Here is a 22,508-nt window from a genome sequence, read left to right as displayed (position 1 = left end):
CAAAGCTCCATACCAACCTTTTGAGAGTCCCTTATTCATCCTTAGACTCGTAATATTTTCTTGAAAATGCACCGGGTAGATACGTACAGAGAGTGCTGAATATAGTGATCTTACCTGAATCAGTAATGTAGCCCTTTCCAACTGGCCATACCCAGTTCCTCAATGCATAAAACAAGAACAGAATGAACCACATAATATTCACATCAACATTAGCAATGTTACGTGCGCTTCTTCTTGTCCATACGCCTGCGGTAGAAGGTGAGCTCGTCGCCTTCAAGGATGTATCCATCACAGCGACCAGTTTGACCAGGACGGGAGCTAATGCAAGCGTACAAACGACCAGAAGCAAACTGTTCCAAAAGTGATTTGGGGATGTGCTTCTCGCATTCAGAAACAGCAGCAGCATCCTCAGACGATTCAGCCTTAGGCTTTACTATATCCAGTCCATAAGTGTTCTTGAACCAGATCTTAAATGGAGTGGCATCAATGGTTACGATACAGTTCTTAACCAGAGTCTTGGTACGTACAAGCTCATTGCTACTGGCATTGTAGACAACATCCATGATCCTGGTTTTACGGCAAATGTCTGAAATAAGATTACATAACGCAAGGAACCATTTTACATAATCACAACAGAAGAACCAATCATTAATAAAAACATGACATGTTTTCCACATACAACCATTGGTAATTAGCATCAGTCGGTAATTCCAGCTAAGAAGAGTTTCAGCAAAAAAACTCAGATGGTATCATATCATCATATGCTATCATATAAAATATAAATACTTACTCTTGGAGGCCCAAGAAAAGTTGCCAGAATCCAAACGAAGGGCCCTGAATTTCAAATTACCACCACGGCAACGGACCTTGCGCACCAACTTAGTACCAAGCTTGGTGTTGGAAGCGGGACGAGCCATCTCATACTTCCTCTTGTGCTTGTGGACGGGGAAGCGACCACCGGTCAAACGGCGTTTGTGCCTACTGTCACGAGATATACCCATGGTGAAAGCTAATTATTGACCAATAATAATAAGATGAAATTACACAGAATCCCAAAACGATGTATTGAACGTGAATTTTGTTCACATCCAATCAACTTTGGGAAGGCAAGTCACACAACGAGGACCAAGGCAAGAACCCCAAAACCTTCGTTCAATATATCAACACAATTGACCTCTTGCAACTATTTTAAAACCAAAAATCTGGTATGATGTGCTGTAATCGTGTATCTATAAGCCACAATGACCCTGATAGGCCACTTCCCCACTCTACTCCCCACCTCGGCCTCGACCCAAAGAAACTGAAACGCATAAGTACATACACACATCTGCTAGCCAATGAATGGTATGGACATAGAGTCTGGTGGTTTATAACAGCACAGAATCACAGAAACTGTCTGATGTGATACAGTATACCAACGGCAGTAGTAGACGGTACCCATATCGGACAAACGGAATATATGGATCCCTCCTACTAAATGGCATTACACATGTTCATATTTAGTAACAACATAGCCATGTGCAATGGGTAATGACCGTGTAATTGATCGCAGAGTAACATCATTTCGGTTGAGCGAATATTACATTATTAAAATATTTATGAACAAATAGATGTACTGTACAATATCTTTAATGGCTACAGTAACATTTCTGGTATGTAGGATGCTTTATATCTGACCTCCATATACAACACACATAGCATCATCTGCCTTCTATTGTAGTATAAATGTATTATAAACCTGAGTGATGCCATTGTGATGCGTTTTTATCACTCAAGTTGAACAGTAGATAGGGTCTACCCAGATGAAGATTCTATTGATTGGGTTATAATAGTAGCGTCACATACGACATTTTGTTATACACATTGTTTTATTAATGAATAATATTGTCTTTAATTGTTTTATGTAATAATACTTAAGGAAAATGGGAAGCGACGACGACGTTACAAAGTCAGACACTACGGTGCCACAAAAGGAGACTAGCGAGCCTCTTGGTAGCGTTAAAAAACATGTACAATTTGCGGAAATAAAGACTGAATCAATAAGTGGTAGTGATGTTAAGGATGAAGAATGTAAACCATCTAAGTATGTGATCATATAGTCATCTACACCTCATCGCAGAAGGCAATTAGAATCTGATTCTGAGGAAACGTCTGATACATCAACAAGAAAGGAAGTGAGTGTATAAAAGAACTATTATACATAATAATATCCAGAAAATCAGACGAAATGATGCAGATAAGACATCTGATGAGTGTACTACAGGCGATAGTTTAGCTCACGAAAAATCGTCTATCAAGGATCCAAAAGACCAAGAGGTTGAAAATACTGTCAATGTAAAGTCAGAGAAAGACAGTGACCAAAAGTTAGTTAACTCTTAGTGTTGCCACCAATGTAATACAGGGAAACGGTTGATAAGAAGGTAGAGTACGTATCTCCCTTTAGTAAACTGGTAGGTCAAACGTGATCAAATGGAAATTTCACTTAGATTAAAACATCTGGGAACACATTTCTCCAAGCAGTTAAAAAGGACACCGAAGGCACTGTAAAAGATGAAATCCACAAAGCAGAGGATTCACAGACACCAGCAGAGGTTATTGTGAAAACCTGGGAGGCACATACGGTCATAGCAGATGACGAGACATTGCTATTCGAAAGTGTAGGTATATTGCAATAACATCAACACTTCTCTAGAAAAACTGCAGTGTAGCACATTACGACGGCAACGAATGGACTGTGCCCATTCCTGTGACAATGCAACTAATCGCAAAAAAGGTTAGTCTTTAAAGCCCGGGACAGACCATGGTCGTACTGAAAACATAAGCAATATCTACATATCATATTACAGAAGGGGGGTTCAAAGCGTTTCGTCTGTTACCAAACCGGAACTGGGAAATTACGGTTAAATACAACAATCCTTAGCACAATGTCAGTCACCAAATTGAAAACAAGGTCTATTATATTTGCTGGGCAGCTAATGGGTGAGTGTGAATGTATAAAGCTAGACAACTCACAGCCAACAAAAGGAAGCTTGCACCGCATCGTATTATATTCCAAGACCAGAGTGACAGAGACGCTTGCCACAAGCACTTTTAGTCATGCTGCATAAACTTTTGTACCGATGTCAAAAGATCGCGATGTTGTTTGCGATTTATCGCGTCCAGTTCGACTGTACGTCGTTCAGCTCTCAGACACCCACCTGTAAGGTGAGGCACTTGACGCTCCAGTATAACGCTTTCCATAGCCTGAATACATGTACAAATTAATAATAAAGCTAACAAACCCTGGCTATAGATATGAACTGCTCACATGTAATACTAGGGTAAAACAGTCGTGCATCAAGTCCGCCACGAGGGTTGCCTCTAAGATTCTTTGGGCCGCCAACCATTAGTACCTGAGAACGCAAGCCGCAGCGGACATCTATGCCACGCAAATAGAACTCGTTAAGAAATTCCGCACTGCGAGTAGCCACGTTAACACCATCTCCATAGAATAAACGAACGAATTCGGAAAATGCACGTCTTAGGGGAATACGATTCTTTCCAGCCGCAGCCGACCGAAAGATATTCACCAAGATATCCTCATTTATACGCTTTAGCATTGACATTGAATACAAAAAGCGCTGCTGTGTAGATCTGGTATCGTTCCAGTGATGTATATAGTCCGTTGTGTATTACGCGACGTGAGGAATGGTATCACAAAGATCTACCATTAACCACGCTAGACACGTAAATGTGCAAACACATTATAATCTACACTAGATATTACACTATCTAGTGTGTACATATAGAAGAGAAGGCGGCATGGATAGGATTACTGCGGCCGCACATGGCTGGTATACAACATAGCAGAACTATACATTGCCTAATAAATTATAAACCACGTGATTAGTCTGAATCTTCAGATACACCATTTTCATCTAATGTGTCACAACACTGTACATATGTTAATAAAGAAACTGTTCTATTTACCTCAGTGGTTATTGCTCCCCGTTTTAGAAGCCCTGCTCGTAAACTGTCCAACGTTATCATGTCACCTGTGATTTGTCACATTTTATAAACTATATCACACCTTTGAACTCTTCAAAACCGATGAAAACGTGGGATATGTTCCCATCAATGACACTAATCATGGTTGGTAGCACTTGCATCTGCAGCTTCTGAGTGAAGAATGGTGATTTTGACGCCTCAATCCTATATGGAAAATATGCACGTTTAACTATCCTCCACTTACATGATAAATTTAACTTCCAAGTGCTTGGCAGCAAGATCACTTAAATGGCGATGCAGTATTTTGCAACGAGTGAATTCGTCATTATAGAAGTGGCAAATCTATGCTGATTATTGTTAACATAACACCACTTACAACACGCTTGTGCGAGTTGCAGATATTAATAACTTCCTTTTCATCGGTTACAACATCTACTTTGCCATGTCCATCTTCCATATATTTACGAGCATTCATGCGCTTCCTCTGATTGTATGTGTAACATTAAAAGCATTGATACCAACCCTTATATCCGCAAGACGTTCGCGGCGCCATGATTCAAGATCATCAAATGATTTAGGAGCTGTACATTGCCTTAGTAACTATATAATAAACGAACCAGTCTCTAGTACAGGGCCGTCATCAGACTCTGCTGGTGTGTCTTTTGCTTCCTCTAGATGCTTCTTTCCTGCGGCTTCCTGAGTAGGATGACAACTTTTATGCAATGTAGAGATATATCCATGCAAAGGGACACATAAACATACCAGCAAATATGCCGTATTAGCAAAAGATAGAACTTCTTTAGATATACCCATAGTTTGAGCAATGAGTATAAGTACTTTGCGCTATGTTGATGAACATTAATGTCTTAGTTCATATGACTGGGATTAAACTACAATAAAGTGTCACACCAGCAGTACATCATTTACACATATATATGACATATAGAATTAATGTGAATATAAACGCAATGAGCGTACGTAGCGGCAGAGCTCTGCCAGTACTTGCCAAATGTGCACACCAATGTCTCAATATATCCGGTAAAGATATAAACTGTTCCAAAAGTCACACAAAAACAATGTCGCGGTTTAATAATGTAACACAATGTAGAATTGTACTACATTGAACCGGGTGCTACATCAAGTAAAATAGAACCATAGAATCACCTATAGTAATGGAAGACAATGTGCTAAAAACTGGCGTAAACGCTTCCAGATCACAAATAAACAACTTGTATTACATATGATATATGCTTATATAATCTCTAGAATGTGGCCAATCTAGTACAAAGTGTAACCATAGTCCAATAGTTTATATAGATGCTCAATCACATATACACTATCAACTAGTAGCATGGGACATAGATGCTGTGCCTCAATGCACTTATAACGTTGTGCAGACCATATATATCACAGACCTAGTTCATCTGTGTATAGTATGGTTATGTATAATCGCGTGAGGTCATCAGTGTGTGGAGGCGATGGGCCACCACAGTGACCTTGTAATTATTCCTAAAAGGGGATTCCTGTGATATATCACATTCCTATTATATGTATCAAAATTTGATAATCAATATGGCAGATGTTATTCATAACCCTCTTATCGCAGAAGCACAGCAACGTGCAGATGAAAAGCGCCTGGAAGGCAATAAGTTCTTTGGTGAAGGCGATTACCCAGTTGCCGTTGAGCTCTATACCCAAGCAATAGGAATATTAAGAAAAGCGATAGAAGAAGCTAATGTACGCCAGAATAGCGAGAATTCCACAAATGTGGATACCTTGTCTTCCCAAACGAATATCCACCAACTCTATACTAACAGAGCGTTATGCCACATTAGAATGGAGAATTACGGTATGTCAGATTGGCGAAACGCATAGGAACATTCAGGGCTCGCTGTATTGGATGCAGATGCCGCCATTATGGCGCAGCCTGAGTACTCCAAGGCGTACTACCGACGTGGTTGTGCTTATATCTGCCTTATGAAGTTCGAAGATGCAGAAAAGGGTAAGCGTAATACACAATATGTGTATGTATAATATTTGATACTTATTTCTAATAAAAGAATGATATTGGATCCCGCAAGGTACCGACAATTTTTGTCAGACCATTGTGTCATTAATATACCCGAGTGTATTCATGACGATGCAGATTTCGTCAAGGTGCTAACCATGCAGAATGATGCTATGACACGCACCAAACTCAAACAATGTCGAGTCATTCTCCGAGAAAAACGGTTCCAAGAGGCCATCAAAATAGGTTAGTTAGAGCTACATTTGTGAGTGTCATACATCGCGGCTGCTGACACATTTTTGGTGGCATATTTCTGTGTCATTAGGTTATTGCAACCAAGTATACCACTCATTGTTGCCATTTAACAATATTGTAGAAACTCCACCGCCTCTGCACATGACTATAGACGTTGAATCCATAAGTGTTGATCCGTCTTACAAAGGGCCTGGTATGTTTAGGATCTGTGCATATCCATTCTGTGACAGTATACACTGGAGAAATTGCCGACAAAGGGCGCTTTTACAAGGATGTTCTTGATTATATCAAGGTAGGCTTGTCAATCACTATACTAGCCCTAGGTTAAACGAACTGGGCTATATGTATAGTTATAAGCAATAGTACTACGGGCAAGATCCGGAATTTGGTATTCTTTATGTTAAAAACACATCCAGCAACATATTCACTATGTTACAGATTCCCGGCAATACATTACACCGCAAATATGTCATTCAAATAATCTTGGATGTGATTAATATATTGAAAGAGGTTGGTATTCAGATAGTGTCTATATTCATCTGCAGTATGACTCCGTAGTGGATCTGTCTTTAACAGAGAAAGACGACATAACAATTTGCGGTGATATACATGGCCAGTTTTACGATTTATTGAATATATTCGAAATAAATGGGTCACCCAGTGAAACTAATGGGTACCTATTCAACGGAGACTTTGTCGACAGAGGCTCATTTTCCGTTGAATGTGCCATTGCACTATTCCTGGCCAAAGCATTTTACCCCAAGAAGTTCTTCATTACGAGAGGTAACCATGAAACTGAGGCTTTGAACAAGTGCTACGGGTTCAAAGGCGAGGTTATCAGTAAATACGACGACAAGGTGTACACTCTCTTCTGTGAGAGTTTCTGCTACCTGCCATTGGGATACATCATAAACAAAAAGGTTTTGATTGTCCATGGAGGTCTATTCGGCAATGACGGTGTCACTGTGGAGCAAATGAAACAAGTGGACAGAGTCCGTGAACCTCCAGATGAAGGAATAATGACCGATATGTTATGGTCAGATCCGAAACCCAGTAACGGAAGAACCCCGTCAAAGCGCGGAGTAGCGTGCCAATTCGGCCCAGATGTTACATCAAACTTCCTACAGCAAAACGGACTGGAGCTAATTATAAGGTCGCATGAGGTCAAGCAAGAAGGTTACGAATTGGAACATAACGGACAACTCATAACTATTTTCAGCGCACCTAACTATTGTGACCAAATGGGTAATAAAGGTGCATTTATAAGGTAGGTTGAAAACCAAGGCATAAAGCATATACTCAGGATGAATGGAAGTGATTGTAAGCCCAAGTTCACACAGTTCGACGCAGTTGAACACCCACCCGTTAACGCGATGCAATATGCCGACCCGTTATTCAACGGTATCTACTGAAGGCCTATCGCAGACGTACATTGCTTATAATATTGTGTCGTATACAGGCATATACCACTAGATTCCTTGGCATAAGCGGTTAAAGTCGTGCTTATGTCCATTAATATTAATCTACATAAACTAAATTGCCACGGCTATCCATTAGATCTGTGGTTCGCTGTGTAAGCTGTTTGATTACGCAGCACAAACGTAATGAACAATAAATAGACGTTATAGTATACATTGATCCCTAAAATGTGTATATTTAACAATGGAACGTGAGTTGTTACAACCGGAAGACATACCTGCCAAGAAGTTATATTCTTGCTTGGATAGGGTTATCATAGCCGCCAACCAGAATCCCCATAACTCAGGTGCAACCTGCCAACCATGAGGTGTGAAAGTAGAAATATTTACGGGTAAAATTGACCATATAGTAACGAATAATTGCTAATTTATTATCCTTACCGCAAAGACTGATAGTCTAAGCGTTTCAACAAGTTAATTATAAATTACCGTGAAGCATCACACGGCAGTTGCATAGACCCCTAACCTTCTCCGGTTAATCCCTGACGTATTTTGGAATTAGATACAGTGGGTTAAGGGAGGCTCTAGGTCATGTATGTATCTCCTGTAGGTGTTGAACACATATAACGCACGGTAGCATCGACGGGTGGTTAACGTTGAACAGGGTGTATATTTCGTTGCAGCTGCTATCTTCGTAGATTTATTACAACATATTTTATAGTGCTGTAATGCGTGTTCTTTCATGTCGCAGCAAAGAGGGTACGATAATTCGAGGGCCTCGGGCGCGGATGCCTCGAGACCCCGTAACCATGCTAAGCCATGGACGAGGCGTCACCGAAATCCCAAATCATCACCTGAATCTACAAACAGTGATGGACATGCGGAACAGTGGCAGCCTCCACCCAAGGCAAATCAAGTATTCCCTAAGAATATGTGTCCCCCCTTTGGTATGATGCCTCCCATTATGCCAAAGCAGGGTGCAGGAATGCCTAGGGCACCTCCTATGATGTTTCCCTTCATGGACCCTGCCATGTATCAGAATATGATGAAGAACATTGCAGTTAAGGCTGCAGGGAATAAAGGTGAGGAAGTAGACATGAAAACACTCATGGCAAAGATGCCACATACTGCAAAAATGCCATTCCCTATGCCAAAAAATATGCCCTTGATGGGAATGCATACACCTGCTATGATGTTCCCACCACCGCTCATGGGTGTACCTAAGAAACAACCTTATCCAGGTGCCATCCCTTTCGTGCCCAATCCAGCCTTCATTCCTAAGGTTACAATGCCACCTGTGGCCAAACAACCTCAGAGCGAACCCACGCCTGGTCATGCCCAGGCAGATGTCAAAAGTGAAAAACAACAACACCATGCGCCTAAGTACCTCAACTTGTCAGAGGTTAAGCGCATAGGGAGAACGAAACGTCCTCGTTCATCTGGTGAGGATGATTCGGAAAATATGAGTGTTATATCAGATGAGGATTCTAGAAACTATAAAGGAGGATCCAAAGCGACCTCCAGCAGTAATAGCGAGAGCAGTGGTCCTACGAACATTGCTTTCGTAAACTCATTCGTACCTTCACCGCCAGAGAGATATCGACGTGATCACCAGTTACATGAAATCAAGATGTTCTCACCATTAGGTATTAGGGCCCATGCTAAGGCTAAACGGTTGTCACCGGAAATTACAAGTAGTTTTGAATCTGGACCCATTAAGAATGGGAAGCTAGTGCTTCTCCTAGATTTAGATAATACTCTATTGCATGCTTGTTCACAGACAAAACTCGATATGCTGGACCTTCAAATATCGCATTTTGTGGATGAATTAGGTGAACCTGAACTATTCAAGTTCACCATGCCTAACTTTGCGAATATAAGATATTATATGAAACTAAGGCCTGGGTTACGTGGATTCCTTCAGGTTTTGTCGCTATATTACGAAATGTCAATTTACACTAACGCAACGAAAGAATACGCTGATGTCGTTGTATCAATATTGGACCCAGATAGGTCACTTTTCATGGATCGCATTGTTGCAAGAACGAGTGCTGGAGAAAGGGATTTGCAGAAAACTGCAGCGAGATTGTACCCCAATTTGGATCCTAGATTCGTTGTCGCGTTTGATGATAGAGCTGATGTATGGGCGGATGTACCTCATAATCAAGTAGTTAAGGCTGAACATTATGACTTCTTCGACTCACATATTGCTGAATTGAGCGATCTATATGGAATTGTTAATTCAAGCACGGAAAACACACTTTATATCGATTCTGACAGGCATCTGGACCACATGGTCAAAGTATTTCTGGAATTACACAAACGATTTTTCAATGACCCATTCAAATCCAACGTCGGTACATTAGTGCAAGAGATACAGTCAAATGTGCTGAAGGATACGGGAATACTGCTAACAGGATACAGAAAGAATTCAAAAGGGCAGGGTCAAGTATTACAAACGGATTGTGAACAAAGGCAAAGGGAAATCGCAGTGGAACTAGGAGCTACCGTTGTTAGCAAATTGTCGGACAAAAGATTGACACATGTAGTTGCAGGGAAAAATTGTACTGATAATGTCATTAAAAGCAGGGATCCTGAATATTCACACGTTCACAAAGTCCACACATTGTGGCTTTATAGCTGCAGAGCTACATGGACAATGGTGCCGCCGGAAAAGTTCAATGTTGACGAAATATGCGATGCCTATTCAAATGAACCACCAGCGCAACCATGCAAAGATCACTGGAAGATTCTAATGGATGCTTCAAACATATCGCCAAAACGTGCTGCACCTGAAACAACACCGGAAGATCAACTGCCAACACGCATATTCATGGGAACTGGATCATATAGTCATGGCACAGAACTCATTTCACCATTTGAGCGCGTTGTTATACGCTGGGACCCAGCGAAAACCAAACTGTTGCAGAACAATGACGCAGATCCTATAGAACAGAAGAGTGTCAAGCAAATTGTATTGGAAAATGCGCCTTACACAAACAGTGTAAACCCAGAACAGTTTTCGTAGACTCTAAGTAATCTGTCATAATTCATTAGAATGCATTTACATATATCTATAATAGCATATACAACGGACTATTTGTACTGGTATAGTGGCATTAACATAATTTTATTCTCGACTGTGTTTAGATATACGATAGTGCGTGCAATGTCTAAGCCTTAGTAACACCATGGGCAGAGGATGATGTACATATAATACAATCGCATTTTGTATGATAAATGTCTAAATTGATAGAATCAAAATTCTAGGGTATATACTTGAAGCTCAAAACAGCGACATGATATATGACGTGTATGTCTGAGAGCTACCATCACCGTTTACCGAATCGTCATGGACCACCGCGGACGATGCGTCGCTGGAAGTCGTCCCATTTGTATCCGATCTTGTCGCACTCTTTATGGTCTTTAATGGCTCTGCATTTAATGAAACCTGTTCGTCCTTCAAAGCAGTATCTTCAAGTGTAGAGTGCTCATCACTGGAGTCAATTGGAATGTGATCGCTATCAACTGGAGAGCCAGTGTCATCGCTCATAGCAGACAGGTCAGGAGTATGTGTAGTGTAATTTTCATGCTCATCCCCAATGTTCACGCTGTCTTCTATAGAATGGTCCGATGATATTTCCGATACGTCCACCATTTGTCTCATATCATGCACCACTGAAGCGTCGGATTCTAACATATCTGACGATGGAAAAGAGTCATCAGAAGAGGGGGTACCATCACCCATCGATCCATCATTGACATAAGAAACGTCACTCTGCGGTGTGAGTGAAACGTGACGAGATTCCAAAGGAGTAATTGAGCCATCATTCGACAGTGCTACAACCGATGAGCTGTCATCTGAAATACCTGGTGAGCTGATCAATTCATTTTGATTACCACCATTTGTCGGTGTATGTATGGCAAGAGGAGTTGATTCTTCCAATTCACTGTCTGGTGTGGAATCAGGCATTTCAGTTTGCTCCAATGATAAACCCGTCGAAGCATCTGCCATCGGCAAATCAGTATGTGAGTCATCCTCAATAGCATCTACAGGTGATGTATCAACCAAATCGGCTTCCGGTGTAATAGAGGGGGTTGAAACCTCAGATGATGGAACTACACTAGTATCCATATCACCGTTACTAACAGTAGATGGAAGATCATCACCGCCTGGTAATAATGCATTCTGTAATCCGCCAGCATCTGAGGTTGTTGAACTTACTCCAGAATCTGAGATCGAATCGGTATCTGCATTAACAGAGGGCAAAGCAACGTTCTCCACTGTATCATTATCACTGTTAACAGGGACTGTGTTAGCTCTAATCGTATTTTCGTTGCTGTTATCATCTTCCATTGTATTGTCAGAATCACAAGCGTTATCCACGGATCCATCTTTCATAGACTCCAGTGATTGGTCCACCATTGCCGTTGACTTAGAACGCTTCATTTCCGTTTCATCCGAGATTTGTGTTTTTTCATAGGCATCCACTGTCACCACAGAATCGACACCTTCCAATGTAGTATTTGATGTGACGGATAACTCAGCCGCTATTTCATTTGATGAATTGTTTGATGTTGAGTGTTCTAGTGCCAGAGGCACATGATGTGATGTTTCCATGCTAAGGTTGCCATCTGAAGATTCGGGTAATGGGTTATTTATGGTTGAATCTTCAACGCTTGTTGTATTGGCACCTGGCTCAGAAGAGTCCTTGTCTTTATCCGAAAGAGAACGTATCTTCATATTATCAGTGGCATTACCGTCAATTGAAATATTCTTCATATCATCATTTGGTTCTTCCGTAGCCTCTAAACTGACGGTGTGCGTAGACAGTGCATTGTTATTCGACGGTACTGTAGTATCATCACCGTCATTCTCAATGGCTGCCGGCTCACAGGTATCATTCTCACGATGAGATTCACTAGTAGAAGGTTCAATACAACTTTCTGGTTTAATATCACAACCATCTGTTTCATTAGATTTAGCGAAATGTTCTTCCTCAGTTCCCGAATCCGATAGGTCTGATGTAGATATTATCTCCTTTGAGTTGACAGATGGATCACATTCTTCCACAGATTTAGATGGCTGTACATTACCCGAATCTACATCCAGATGGGGATCTGCAGCCAACGTATTTGTTACGATAGTTTTAAATTGTTCTGAATCAAGAGGTTGAGGTGATTCATGAATGATTTCATTATTAGCCTCCTTCAATTCATCGGGATGTGCTTCAGCTACTTCATGCACGATTTCTCCGTTATCAGATTTAATAACCGATAAGTTGTCCATCTGTGTTGACATCATTGTTTCAGTCTTGCCAGGAGAAGATACATCGGATGCCGTGCAAGTAGAAGGCGGAATAGTAAGAACATTTGAATCAGAAGCATCAAATGTACTCGAATTAGCACTAGCTAACGATGATATTGGTTCGGGATGGTCAGTCTCCCCCTCTGAATGTAATCCCTTTTCAGATGGCGATGATGCACTTACACTATTATCGGAATTCCTAGAGGATAGTTTCCTAATGTTCATTGTTTCTTCCGTATTTTCACCATTCAAAATATTAGAGTGTAATTTGTTAGAAGAATCATCGTCATCAAGAGCGACAGAGAAAGAACTACGTGGGATAATCTCTGGTCGGTTGACAATAGAATCAGTGGCAACAGTATTTGCCTTTCCAAATGAATGGTTTGACTCTTCCAACGAAACTGTTTTCGCGGAATCCAACGTGTACTCTAATTCATTATTATCCCCTTTATCCGTGGATGTTGTGCTACTAGATAATGCAATTGTAGGAGATAAATTTTGTTCCGATGATACCACTGTATCTAGAGTAGATGCAGACTCAGAAAACAGTTTTGAATCGTTGTTTAATACGGTGATTTCCGTAATAGCATTTTCTTCGACGGGGTTCTCCTCGCGTGGAATTGATGCCTCTTGCATTCTATCCTCAATATGTTCAGGCGCATCCAAAGGTATAGAGTTTTCCATTGTGGCATCCATTGATACTGTATGTGACATTACTAGTGTTTCTGCATCACTTATGGGTGCATCAGTGCGAAGCACATCCTTATCTTCATCCATCACGGCGTCATTCGGAAGCGTACCAACCGTCTCATTTACATCTGTATCGACATCAGATATGTGATTTACGTCACTGTGTATTATCTCCTCATCAGTAGAAGAAACTGGGCTAATCATTGCGTTAGTATTACTCAACGAAGACATCGGAGACACAACGTCATTTATTGATTCTCTGTGGTCATCACTATCCAAAGGGCTAACAACTGTTGTATCGTTAGAAGGTTTTTTATCATCATTACCGGTAGTAGCCATTGTTTCCACATGATCAGTCGACTGATGAACACTTCCAAGTTCATCAATATCGGAAGGTATTTTACTAGAAGATACAACAGGGTCAGTGATAGGCTCGTCCTCCCCCCTTGAAATGGATACAGAATCCACAGATAGTAACTCAGAGTGCTGATCACCAGCTTTACGTGATACAACAGTAGACAATAAGCCAGTTTCATCCGGAATATCTATTGACTTCAGCACCTCGGGAGGAGAAATAATCGGTTCATCTATAGTCTTAATATCAACCGCAATATTGTCTGTCATTTCAACTACGGTTTTGCAACCATCATCTGTAGATTTTACAGCAAGCGGTTCCGTAGTCATGGAAGTTAGCGGTGAAGATATATTCAAGGCATCTGTGAGTGGTGTTTCATCGATCTTCATCTTTGTGTCCTGTGCATGATCCGATGAATCATTGTCTAGTGGGCTCCCCTTTTCCTGTAAGTCCATAGTAGATTGATCTTCAGTGTGACGTACGATGACTTCCGGTATCTTATCATCCGGAGATTCGGGAGATTTGCTGGTTGAATCGGGAGAATCATCTACGCAATTATTCTCAAGGGAATGCGTAACGTCATCATCCGGTGATTTGACATCAGCAGTGACCGCTATCATAAAATCTTCTGGAACTGTGGTTTCACTATTCGGTTTTACGTCCGTGCTGGAATCAGTTGTAAAAATATTATCAACTGACACAACAGATGTCATCATCAGATTTGTAATAACAGGTTTAACCTGGATATTTTCTGTAATTGATCCTTCGTCATCCTTGGATTTAATTTGGGGCGCAATAATGCCATGATCTACACAGGACGGAACCGAACTAGCATCACTAGCTGCATCATTTTCATTTATTTTATCATTACTACAGCCTTCGGCCACATCATCCATGTTGCCTTTGCTTCGACTTGGTAGTAATCCACTAACATTTTTATCTTCAGCCGATTCCAATTGTGTACCACAGTTATCTGGTTTGTTAGATGTACTTGCCGACAGTGAATCGTCATCAGCATTATCCGATACCATCGGATTATCATTTCTATAAGTTTTGCCTATATTTTTGTTTGCTTCTTCGATGAACCGCAAAGGCGGTGTCATGAGATCGCTGTGCTCGGGGATAACAGGTGCTTCCAAACAACATTGTAGCGCTCCATTATCCTTTAAACGTATGATGGACCTGACAGTTCGAATAGATTCTAGTTCTAACTCTATTTGAATGTTTATACTTGGGTTACTTCCATGATTACGGGACTGGAGCCCATGGCGACGTCGATGTAATTCATATATATATTGGTCTTCATCCTCCAAACTGCGAATCAGAGATAATTGAAAATGTTCCATATTCATAACAAATGAGATATGTGTATTGTATTATTAAATTCATCAATAGCGAACTGTGTGACTAACACGGAAAAAATCAACATCCATTAACATCAACAAAAGTAACATCCACTTCTACTTCATATATATGAAATTCGCCACAAGTGATCATGTTACATTCTGTGAATACTGAAAAATATATGTATCAACCTGTATTAATAACTATTACATGTAAAACAATGCATTGTATCCAACGTCATGTGGAAGACAAGAATCATAGATCAAAAAACGGCGCAATGTTCACTTTCAAATGCATAAAAACTCATTTGGTTAAACATGTGATGACTGTTGAATATTTATTTTTAAATGCTGTATTCAACAGCATGTATATTATTAAAATGTGGAGATGTGTAACGTAACACATATCAAACAGAATACATGTTATGGTTCAGCAAATGGATCAACATACTTATTTACTGTTTTAGAGACCACAACTTTATCTAGCAAGTCTATTGTCATCATAACAGCAGTTTAATTGGTAAACAAAATGCCGCAACATTACACATCGAATTAAAACGAACGTTAATATGACTCAAAACTCAACTAATAGAACGATAATAGTACACTTCCTGTTCCAAATGCTTTGTCACAAAAAGAGAATTTGAAAATACAAAAAGATACTACTGACAAATGCGAATTGGATCACGCCATTTCCAATGCAGCTGGTTAATCTCTCGCTCTAGTAGGTCAGTTATCCCCAAAGAAGTCATTGAGCAGTGGATGTTTTCACGTAATTGGTAAAAGTCGTTCGCGCCAATTATCTAGTATAGTTTTATCAGTATCTATGGGCTACTAACCGTGCTACAGATGAATGGTCTCGTAAGCACCCAGCGTAAGGCAAGAGCACATAAATTAGGGTACTTGTACGACATTGCAATGTTGTAATAGTCCTTCACTGCACGTGCAGCCAATGAACCCCTAATGAGTATGATGTATTTGGACTTATAACCCACCTGTATCGTGACATATATGATGGGAACCTTAGCAAGCGACCTGAAGTCGTCGGATCCATATATTCCAAATATTTCCCAGTCAATATACCACCAGCAAGGGCGCCGTAAGCTAGAATTGCGATGCCTGTAGCAAGCATATCAAAAGAAAAAAACACTTCCTACCTGTATTTTGAGGACGACATAATTCGACAAATCCCTTTTCCACTTCATTTCGGCAGAGTAAATTGTAATTCAATTGCACAGATGCTGGAGCAGCTATGCCAGCTTGTTTTGCCAGCTTATAGAAACGCAACGTTCCCCAGGGAGTTTCATTGGACAAACCCCAATGTCGAATCTATTCAATCATGTAATATATTACGCAAACAAACCTTTCCCTGGGTTATTAACGTCTGAATTGCGTCTAGCTGATCTTCTAGAGGGACGCTATTCTCATCGATCATGTTCTGCGGAACATAATGGAACAGTTAAAAAGCTAATATACCTCGGTATCATGAAAGACTTCGTGAAAGTCACCGTTAGCATTCATTGGGACGTAACGGTCAGGCCAATGTAATTGCAATAAATCAATGTAGTCTGTATTCAAACGAGACAAAGACCCGTCAACAGCCTTCAATATATTCTCCTTCGATAGGTTGCAGTCGCTGGGATTCGATAGTTTTATAAAACAACAACATACCCTGATCTTAACCACGATAACTGTGAACTCCTGCTAGCAACCTTCGTGGCGATAACAACCTTTGATCGTGCACCGGGGCCTCTTCGTTTGATCCATCTACCAATGATAGATTCACATTTACCATATGTATCAGACGATGTTGGTAATGGATACAATTCCGATGTGTCCTAACGTATATTACAAACGTCAACATCAACAGCTTACCACAAAATTTATGCCCATATCGTTGATCGCATAATCTAGCAAATCATTAGAAGTAGCTTCGTCCACTGAACCGCCAAAGGCCATAGTGCCCAAACAAATATCGGAGACATTCAAATCGCTGCAACCAAGTTGGCGATAACTCACAACTGCCCCGGATGCATTATGCTTTGTAGAAACCGTCTTCCAAAAGTTCTGGCATCGCTGCACATAACCGAATGGTGCTGGTGAAGCACAGGATAATAAAACTTGATCCCGATGCATGTTACGCATTTTAATATTCAACACATCATCCAATTTAGGTAACCGGAAGATACCAGTGTCACGAGGTTTTCTGGGAAAAAAACGTGTAACATCCTCCGGTACGTTGAAGTAATCCACCGGTATATATGGCGTGTATTTCGTATCGTCTTCTACCTTAATTGGTTGGATTCCAGATGGCGTTAGCTCATAGAGATCCAATGGTCCATGCTTGTTAAACATGTTCACCCTATTCTGCGTAGACTTCTCGTATGTCCATGTGTAATTACGATCAATATCTTGTAGTACAGTCACATATTCGTAGCCTTCCACATCAGTGCGATGTTCAATAAGACGTATATTAGGTAAATATGATGCAGGAATACCAGGCAGAGGGAGCCAATGGCTGCCACTCTCAAAAAATGGTATTTGATTTGCAGATACTGGAACCTTTAAATCATTATGCGCCATAGCATCCTCTTCCAAACAATTTAACAGTTTCAACCGATTAGATGCATCGATGAACCACGGAAGACCCAAACCACCCTGATGAACATCTATGACATATCCGTTCACCTTGATCGTAACGATTGGCATAGAACGTATGCGTTCATAAAACTCGGATTCAGTTTCCAAAGATGGAAAACGATGCTTGTACTTTTCCCACAGACGCGATGCTTGCAAACGTCGATTAACAATGCTGGTCTCAGATGTGGGAAGTTCATTCTTAGTTAATACGTCCTGTACTGTACCATAAACATCACACCGCAATGGTCCCATCTCAATTGAATCACCAGCTACTTTGAAATTCCGGTGGTAAAACGTAGATGTAATATCTGAATGATATAGAAAAGCAATTTAATGTCGAGAAAAAATTAATTTAAGTACATTAGGTACAATGATTATTTATGCAACCAAGTAAGAAGACACGAGATACTGAATTAAAACAACAACTCCATAATTCGACATCATTGCCCAATTAAATAAAGCAAAATGTACTCATAGCAAGACACATTCAGCTTTTGTGAACTCACCAGCAGTATTAGTGTTTCGTTGGATAACGCTAGGACTTCTACATTGTATATTAGACATAACGAATCCATGGCGGAAGGAAAGAGTATGTTGTCGTCGGAGATGGTGTCCAACATTACCACCTATAATCATGGAGTTAACATCGTAGTATGTTACAAACAACAAAAATACAATAAGGCTCCATGAATTGTCCATTATAGCTAACACAGCTGAATAACACGAACCCAGCTGCAGGCCAATAGGCCGCATTATAACAGAATGTAATTCACATTGCAATATAAAGTGTATTTAAATCTGATTTCTGGCTTCCTGTGGTGTGTAGCATCGAGGGCGCCTTCCATGGGATACATGACAGTAGAATATTATGCGCCCAACCCGCATATATCAATACACATTAACAGAAAATACACTATTAAATCATATGAATAGATATCGTTCAGCATAAATGTTGCTGTGTCTAAAATGCCATCAAATGGGAGCCTTATGAATCATTAACCATTATGAAGCCACCAAGCATTGAACACATTGACTTCCTGCGTTCAGCTATTGTAGATAATAATACAGAGAAATGGGAACTAACAACTATACGCACTACAGTAGGAGTAAATAACGGTGCTGTTGAGTGAATTGAACCTCTGTTTTATACGTATTTTCATAAATCTAGGTCATTGTGTGTCATTTGCATTTTAATATAGTAATTCATATATATATATATATATATAATACACCACTTTCACCGTAATACAAATTGCAATAATTCCTCATTCAAGTATATTTTCGCGATAGTGATATCGTAACATGACGCATTTTAACATAGGTGCCATAAATCATTATAAATTTGCATAGTAATTTCAACAGTGTAGCTCATGAAAGGTAGAGATCTATGAAAACAGCGTCCGTCATATTCATCAACGTGATGTGTGGTCAACGGAAAAGTTGCTTCCACCTGCATTGATGAATGTGTAATGCACGTTTTCAGAAAGATAAATGACGTGCATACCGCATATGTTGCGTATATCATTTGTCACAATATCTTGGTGTCATACAGCAACTTCAGAATCGGCAAGAACCCATTACAAAATGTGGTGTTACAAAAGTCCTACATTCTTCAAGATAATAACAGATGGTCGTTGTTTTAAAACATGAATATATGAAATCAATCATATTTCACGTTTTATTGCATGGTGGTTACGATATCGGAGAAGCTACGACGAGCAGGTGAATCAATAAACGAGTCAAGGAATGCGTTTTGACAATTGTATTGCTTTCACATTCTTAGAGTTTATAATTCCTATGTAAAGTTAGTAGTGGATTCATTATAAGTTTCTTTATATTATGACCGTCCAAGTATCGGACATTCACATTTTGAATATATCAAGTTCAGATTATTTGAGCCGAAAACATCGTGTGCAACATATAGTATTATGCTAATAGGAATGATTCATTAGGGATTTATTTATCGGTATTATCTTCATTGGGGGAAGGCAATGTAAAGCAATCGCTGGATGGATCATAAGGTGTTCTAATGTCAATGATCTAGTAGATTGACATGAATGAGAAGACATAATGGCTCCTTCAGTGGGTGACACAGTAACTTCTCTTTTGCTTTCATTTCTATTACACATTGTGTTCAATGGATTCATCGGTACATGTTTGACATTACATACAACATTTACGGGGGATAATATAATATATTATATCGGATGTGTTGAATTCTTCCTTGGCTCCATAATGTATATAACTAATGCAGTGATGTCAAAACCCAAAGAGCCTAAAGTGAACAATACTTGCGACCTCATTGCTAAATGATCGCCCTCGCATAAATGATTAAGACGTATGTTGTCACCACCTGGAAAAATTGCATACAATCCAATGGACTCTGAAATATTTGGATTAGTTGGTTATGATATACGTTTTTGCGAATCATGGTCTGTCATGCGTTGTCTTCAAGCAAGACTTGCATGTTGTATATTCTTCTACCGTTCCACCATTGCCTAAAGTAGCACGAGTGAAATTCGGTTAATCCTTATTTCTATCTCACGGTATATAATATCAATCAGAAATTTAAGCATTCTTGAAAACAAATGTTATTTTGATAAGTGACACGTATACTCCGAAAATGGGAACAAAGATTAATGGATACGAACTCAATACTTCCACATCATTGCCCGATTAAAAAAAAATTGCTCATAGCAAGACACAATCAACTATTGTTAACTCACTAGCAGTGTCTTTTCTTCGTTGGATATCGCTAGGCCTTCTACATTGTATGTTAGACGCAAGGAAGCCATGGCGGAAGGAAAGGGTATGTTGTAGTTGGAAGCTGTGTCCAACATTAACACCTATAATCATGGAGTTAACATCGTAGTATGTTACAAACAACACAGATACAAGAAGGCTCCATGAATTATGCATTATAGCTAAAACAGCTGAATAACACGAACCCAGCTGCAGGCCAATAGGCCGCATTATAACATAATCTAATTCACATTGCAATACAAAGTGTATTTAAATCTATTTTCTGGCTTCCTGTGGTGTGTAGCATCGAGGGCGCCTTCCATGGGATACATGAAAGTAGGATATTATGCGCCCAACCCGCATATATCAATACACATTAACTGGAAATACACTATTAAATCATATGAATAGATATCGTTCAGCATAAATGTTGCTGTGTCTAAAATGCCATCAAATGGGAGCCTTATGAATCATTAACCATTATGAAGCCACCAAGCATTGAACACATTGACTTCCTGCGTTCCGCTGTTGTAGATACATATACACATGAGTTGGTTGGAAATGCTCTATTGGTAGGGAAAAGGTTAGATGGAAGGACTTCAATTCAACCCCGGAAGATTCATGTAGAGCAGCTAGCAAATCCCGGAAATGTATGTTTTTTGTTCGTCGCTAATAAATGTATATGTGATATGGCATGTTTATATTTTTATACCATTTTTGTCGAAAACCATCATTCTCATTTTACAGGTTATTGTATCTCTAGGTGATACTATTGTTTTCGTGGCGGTCTCTTCTGAAATAGTTCCTCCTAATGTGGAACATCCAACGGAGGGTATAGTTACGTTTTCTGTTGAACTTTCACCTATGTGTTCACTGAATTATGAACCGGGGAAAGCTTCTGATGTAGAACAGGAAATATCGTATGCCATCGAAAAGATATACAAGGATTCTGGTATAATAGATGTGGAATCTCTTTGTATAGTTTCGCGTAAACATGTACGTTTGGGGTGATCTTTTAATGTGAAGCTAATTGATATTTAAAACTTTAATTCATAATATAAAGTTGCGTAGGTTTGGTGTCTGAGGGTAAATATACATATTTTGCAAAACGATGGAAACCTTTTGGATGCAACCAATATAGCGGTATTTAAAGCGTTAATGTCTTATCGGAAACCGGTAGTTTACAACTTCTGTTTGAATATATTATCCAGGACACGCAATTGAACGGTGATGGAATGCGTCTTGATCTTGATGCCAACTATTCATCAACCTTGAAGTAAATTTTATAACAATGGTTATGGATTTTCGTAGCTTGTATCACAATCCCGTATATGTCACATCGGGATCTTCATATAATCGCCAATGTCTTGTGGATGCCAATACGCTCGAGGAAAGAACCGTTACGACCCAAGTTAGTTGTCTTTAATACATGTTCTATGATTACTAAGGTATCTATGTATTTCAATGGATTTGGAGATTTATTTGCCATATACAAGAGTGGAGGAACAGGAATTTCGTTGGATAGAATTTCGGAGACAATAGACGTAAGAAATTATGGTTTATATTTCAACCCGTACAGGTCGGAATGTCTGTCATAGAAAAATATAAACGTTGACAACTCTTTTGAAAATTAATTATAGCCTGTTGTAAATTTGCTGATTTTCTGACATTCGACGTTATCTAAGATTTGAAATGTGTTCTTGTAATAACTTGCATTATAACAAGCTATCTTCGTATGTTTAGCGAAGTAAATCAAAACACC

The 22,508-nt window shown here is 39.8% G+C and overlaps 10 protein-coding genes across 10 annotated transcripts; 5 read left to right on the top strand and 5 right to left on the bottom strand.

Annotated features, from left to right (window-relative positions):
• Positions 1–179: 179 nt before the first annotated feature.
• Positions 180–1,226, bottom strand: BBOV_IV000190 (Ribosomal protein S8e family protein). The gene is made up of 2 exons (XM_001609137.1): positions 791–1,226; positions 180–586 (listed from the first exon to the last, which is right to left on the bottom strand). Exons 1-2 carry the CDS (start codon positions 999–1,001, stop codon positions 219–221), a joined length of 579 nt encoding a protein of 192 aa, XP_001609187.1. The 5' UTR covers positions 1,002–1,226; the 3' UTR covers positions 180–218.
• Positions 1,227–1,856: 630 nt separating this feature from the next.
• On the top strand, positions 1,857–3,187 carry BBOV_IV000185 (uncharacterized protein). The gene is made up of 8 exons (XM_051767434.1): positions 1,857–2,083; positions 2,120–2,174; positions 2,215–2,363; positions 2,402–2,450; positions 2,487–2,657; positions 2,693–2,773; positions 2,847–2,979; positions 3,015–3,187. Exons 1-8 carry the CDS (start codon positions 1,923–1,925, stop codon positions 3,092–3,094), a joined length of 879 nt encoding a protein of 292 aa, XP_051623581.1. The 5' UTR covers positions 1,857–1,922; the 3' UTR covers positions 3,095–3,187.
• On the bottom strand, positions 3,052–3,779 carry BBOV_IV000180 (uncharacterized protein). Its single transcript, XM_001609136.2, has 2 exons — positions 3,282–3,779; positions 3,052–3,243 (listed from the first exon to the last, which is right to left on the bottom strand). The coding sequence occupies exons 1-2, from the start codon at positions 3,603–3,605 to the stop codon at positions 3,091–3,093; spliced, it is 477 nt and encodes a 158-aa protein (XP_001609186.1). The 5' UTR covers positions 3,606–3,779; the 3' UTR covers positions 3,052–3,090.
• A 76-nt stretch (positions 3,780–3,855) lies between these two features.
• Positions 3,856–4,957, bottom strand: BBOV_IV000170 (Thioredoxin family protein). Its single transcript, XM_001609135.2, has 8 exons — positions 4,750–4,957; positions 4,605–4,683; positions 4,510–4,568; positions 4,364–4,471; positions 4,232–4,329; positions 4,070–4,191; positions 3,970–4,034; positions 3,856–3,933 (listed from the first exon to the last, which is right to left on the bottom strand). Exons 1-8 carry the CDS (start codon positions 4,798–4,800, stop codon positions 3,886–3,888), a joined length of 630 nt encoding a protein of 209 aa, XP_001609185.1. The 5' UTR covers positions 4,801–4,957; the 3' UTR covers positions 3,856–3,885.
• A 598-nt stretch (positions 4,958–5,555) lies between these two features.
• BBOV_IV000160 (Calcineurin-like phosphoesterase family protein) lies at positions 5,556–7,679 on the top strand. The gene is made up of 8 exons (XM_051767246.1): positions 5,556–5,836; positions 5,873–5,989; positions 6,134–6,241; positions 6,372–6,443; positions 6,481–6,542; positions 6,689–6,760; positions 6,796–7,517; positions 7,554–7,679. The coding sequence occupies exons 1-8, from the start codon at positions 5,560–5,562 to the stop codon at positions 7,660–7,662; spliced, it is 1,539 nt and encodes a 512-aa protein (XP_051623021.1). The 5' UTR covers positions 5,556–5,559; the 3' UTR covers positions 7,663–7,679.
• Positions 7,680–8,066: 387 nt separating this feature from the next.
• On the top strand, positions 8,067–10,720 carry BBOV_IV000150 (NLI interacting factor-like phosphatase family protein). The gene has a single exon (XM_001609133.2). It carries the CDS (start codon positions 8,411–8,413, stop codon positions 10,694–10,696), a length of 2,286 nt encoding a protein of 761 aa, XP_001609183.2. The 5' UTR covers positions 8,067–8,410; the 3' UTR covers positions 10,697–10,720.
• Positions 10,721–10,924: 204 nt separating this feature from the next.
• Positions 10,925–15,341, bottom strand: BBOV_IV000140 (uncharacterized protein). The gene has a single exon (XM_001609132.2). It carries the CDS (start codon positions 15,122–15,124, stop codon positions 10,955–10,957), a length of 4,170 nt encoding a protein of 1,389 aa, XP_001609182.1. The 5' UTR covers positions 15,125–15,341; the 3' UTR covers positions 10,925–10,954.
• A 571-nt stretch (positions 15,342–15,912) lies between these two features.
• BBOV_IV000130 (Aldo/keto reductase family protein) lies at positions 15,913–18,797 on the bottom strand. The gene is made up of 9 exons (XM_001609131.2): positions 18,511–18,797; positions 17,240–18,312; positions 17,036–17,202; positions 16,841–17,000; positions 16,728–16,802; positions 16,522–16,693; positions 16,360–16,483; positions 16,204–16,324; positions 15,913–16,167 (listed from the first exon to the last, which is right to left on the bottom strand). The coding sequence occupies exons 1-9, from the start codon at positions 18,755–18,757 to the stop codon at positions 16,027–16,029; spliced, it is 2,280 nt and encodes a 759-aa protein (XP_001609181.2). The 5' UTR covers positions 18,758–18,797; the 3' UTR covers positions 15,913–16,026.
• Positions 18,798–19,664: 867 nt separating this feature from the next.
• BBOV_IV000125 (putative integral membrane protein) lies at positions 19,665–20,516 on the top strand. Its single transcript, XM_051767586.1, has one exon. The coding sequence runs from the start codon at positions 20,075–20,077 to the stop codon at positions 20,315–20,317; it is 243 nt and encodes an 80-aa protein (XP_051623591.1). The 5' UTR covers positions 19,665–20,074; the 3' UTR covers positions 20,318–20,516.
• Positions 20,517–21,123: 607 nt separating this feature from the next.
• Positions 21,124–22,411, top strand: BBOV_IV000120 (3' exoribonuclease family domain 1 containing protein). Its single transcript, XM_001609130.2, has 7 exons — positions 21,124–21,396; positions 21,494–21,742; positions 21,818–21,922; positions 21,958–22,022; positions 22,058–22,157; positions 22,195–22,290; positions 22,326–22,411. Exons 1-7 carry the CDS (start codon positions 21,229–21,231, stop codon positions 22,359–22,361), a joined length of 819 nt encoding a protein of 272 aa, XP_001609180.2. The 5' UTR covers positions 21,124–21,228; the 3' UTR covers positions 22,362–22,411.
• The last annotated feature ends 97 nt before the right edge of the window (positions 22,412–22,508 follow it).

The sequence above is a fragment of the Babesia bovis genome (genome assembly GCF_000165395.2).
Source record: "Babesia bovis T2Bo chromosome 4 map unlocalized Chr4_2, whole genome shotgun sequence".
Lineage (NCBI taxonomy): Eukaryota > Apicomplexa > Aconoidasida > Piroplasmida > Babesiidae > Babesia > Babesia bovis.
The sequence above is the reverse complement of the archived record's forward strand: the minus strand, read 5'-3'. Positions and strand labels throughout refer to the sequence as shown.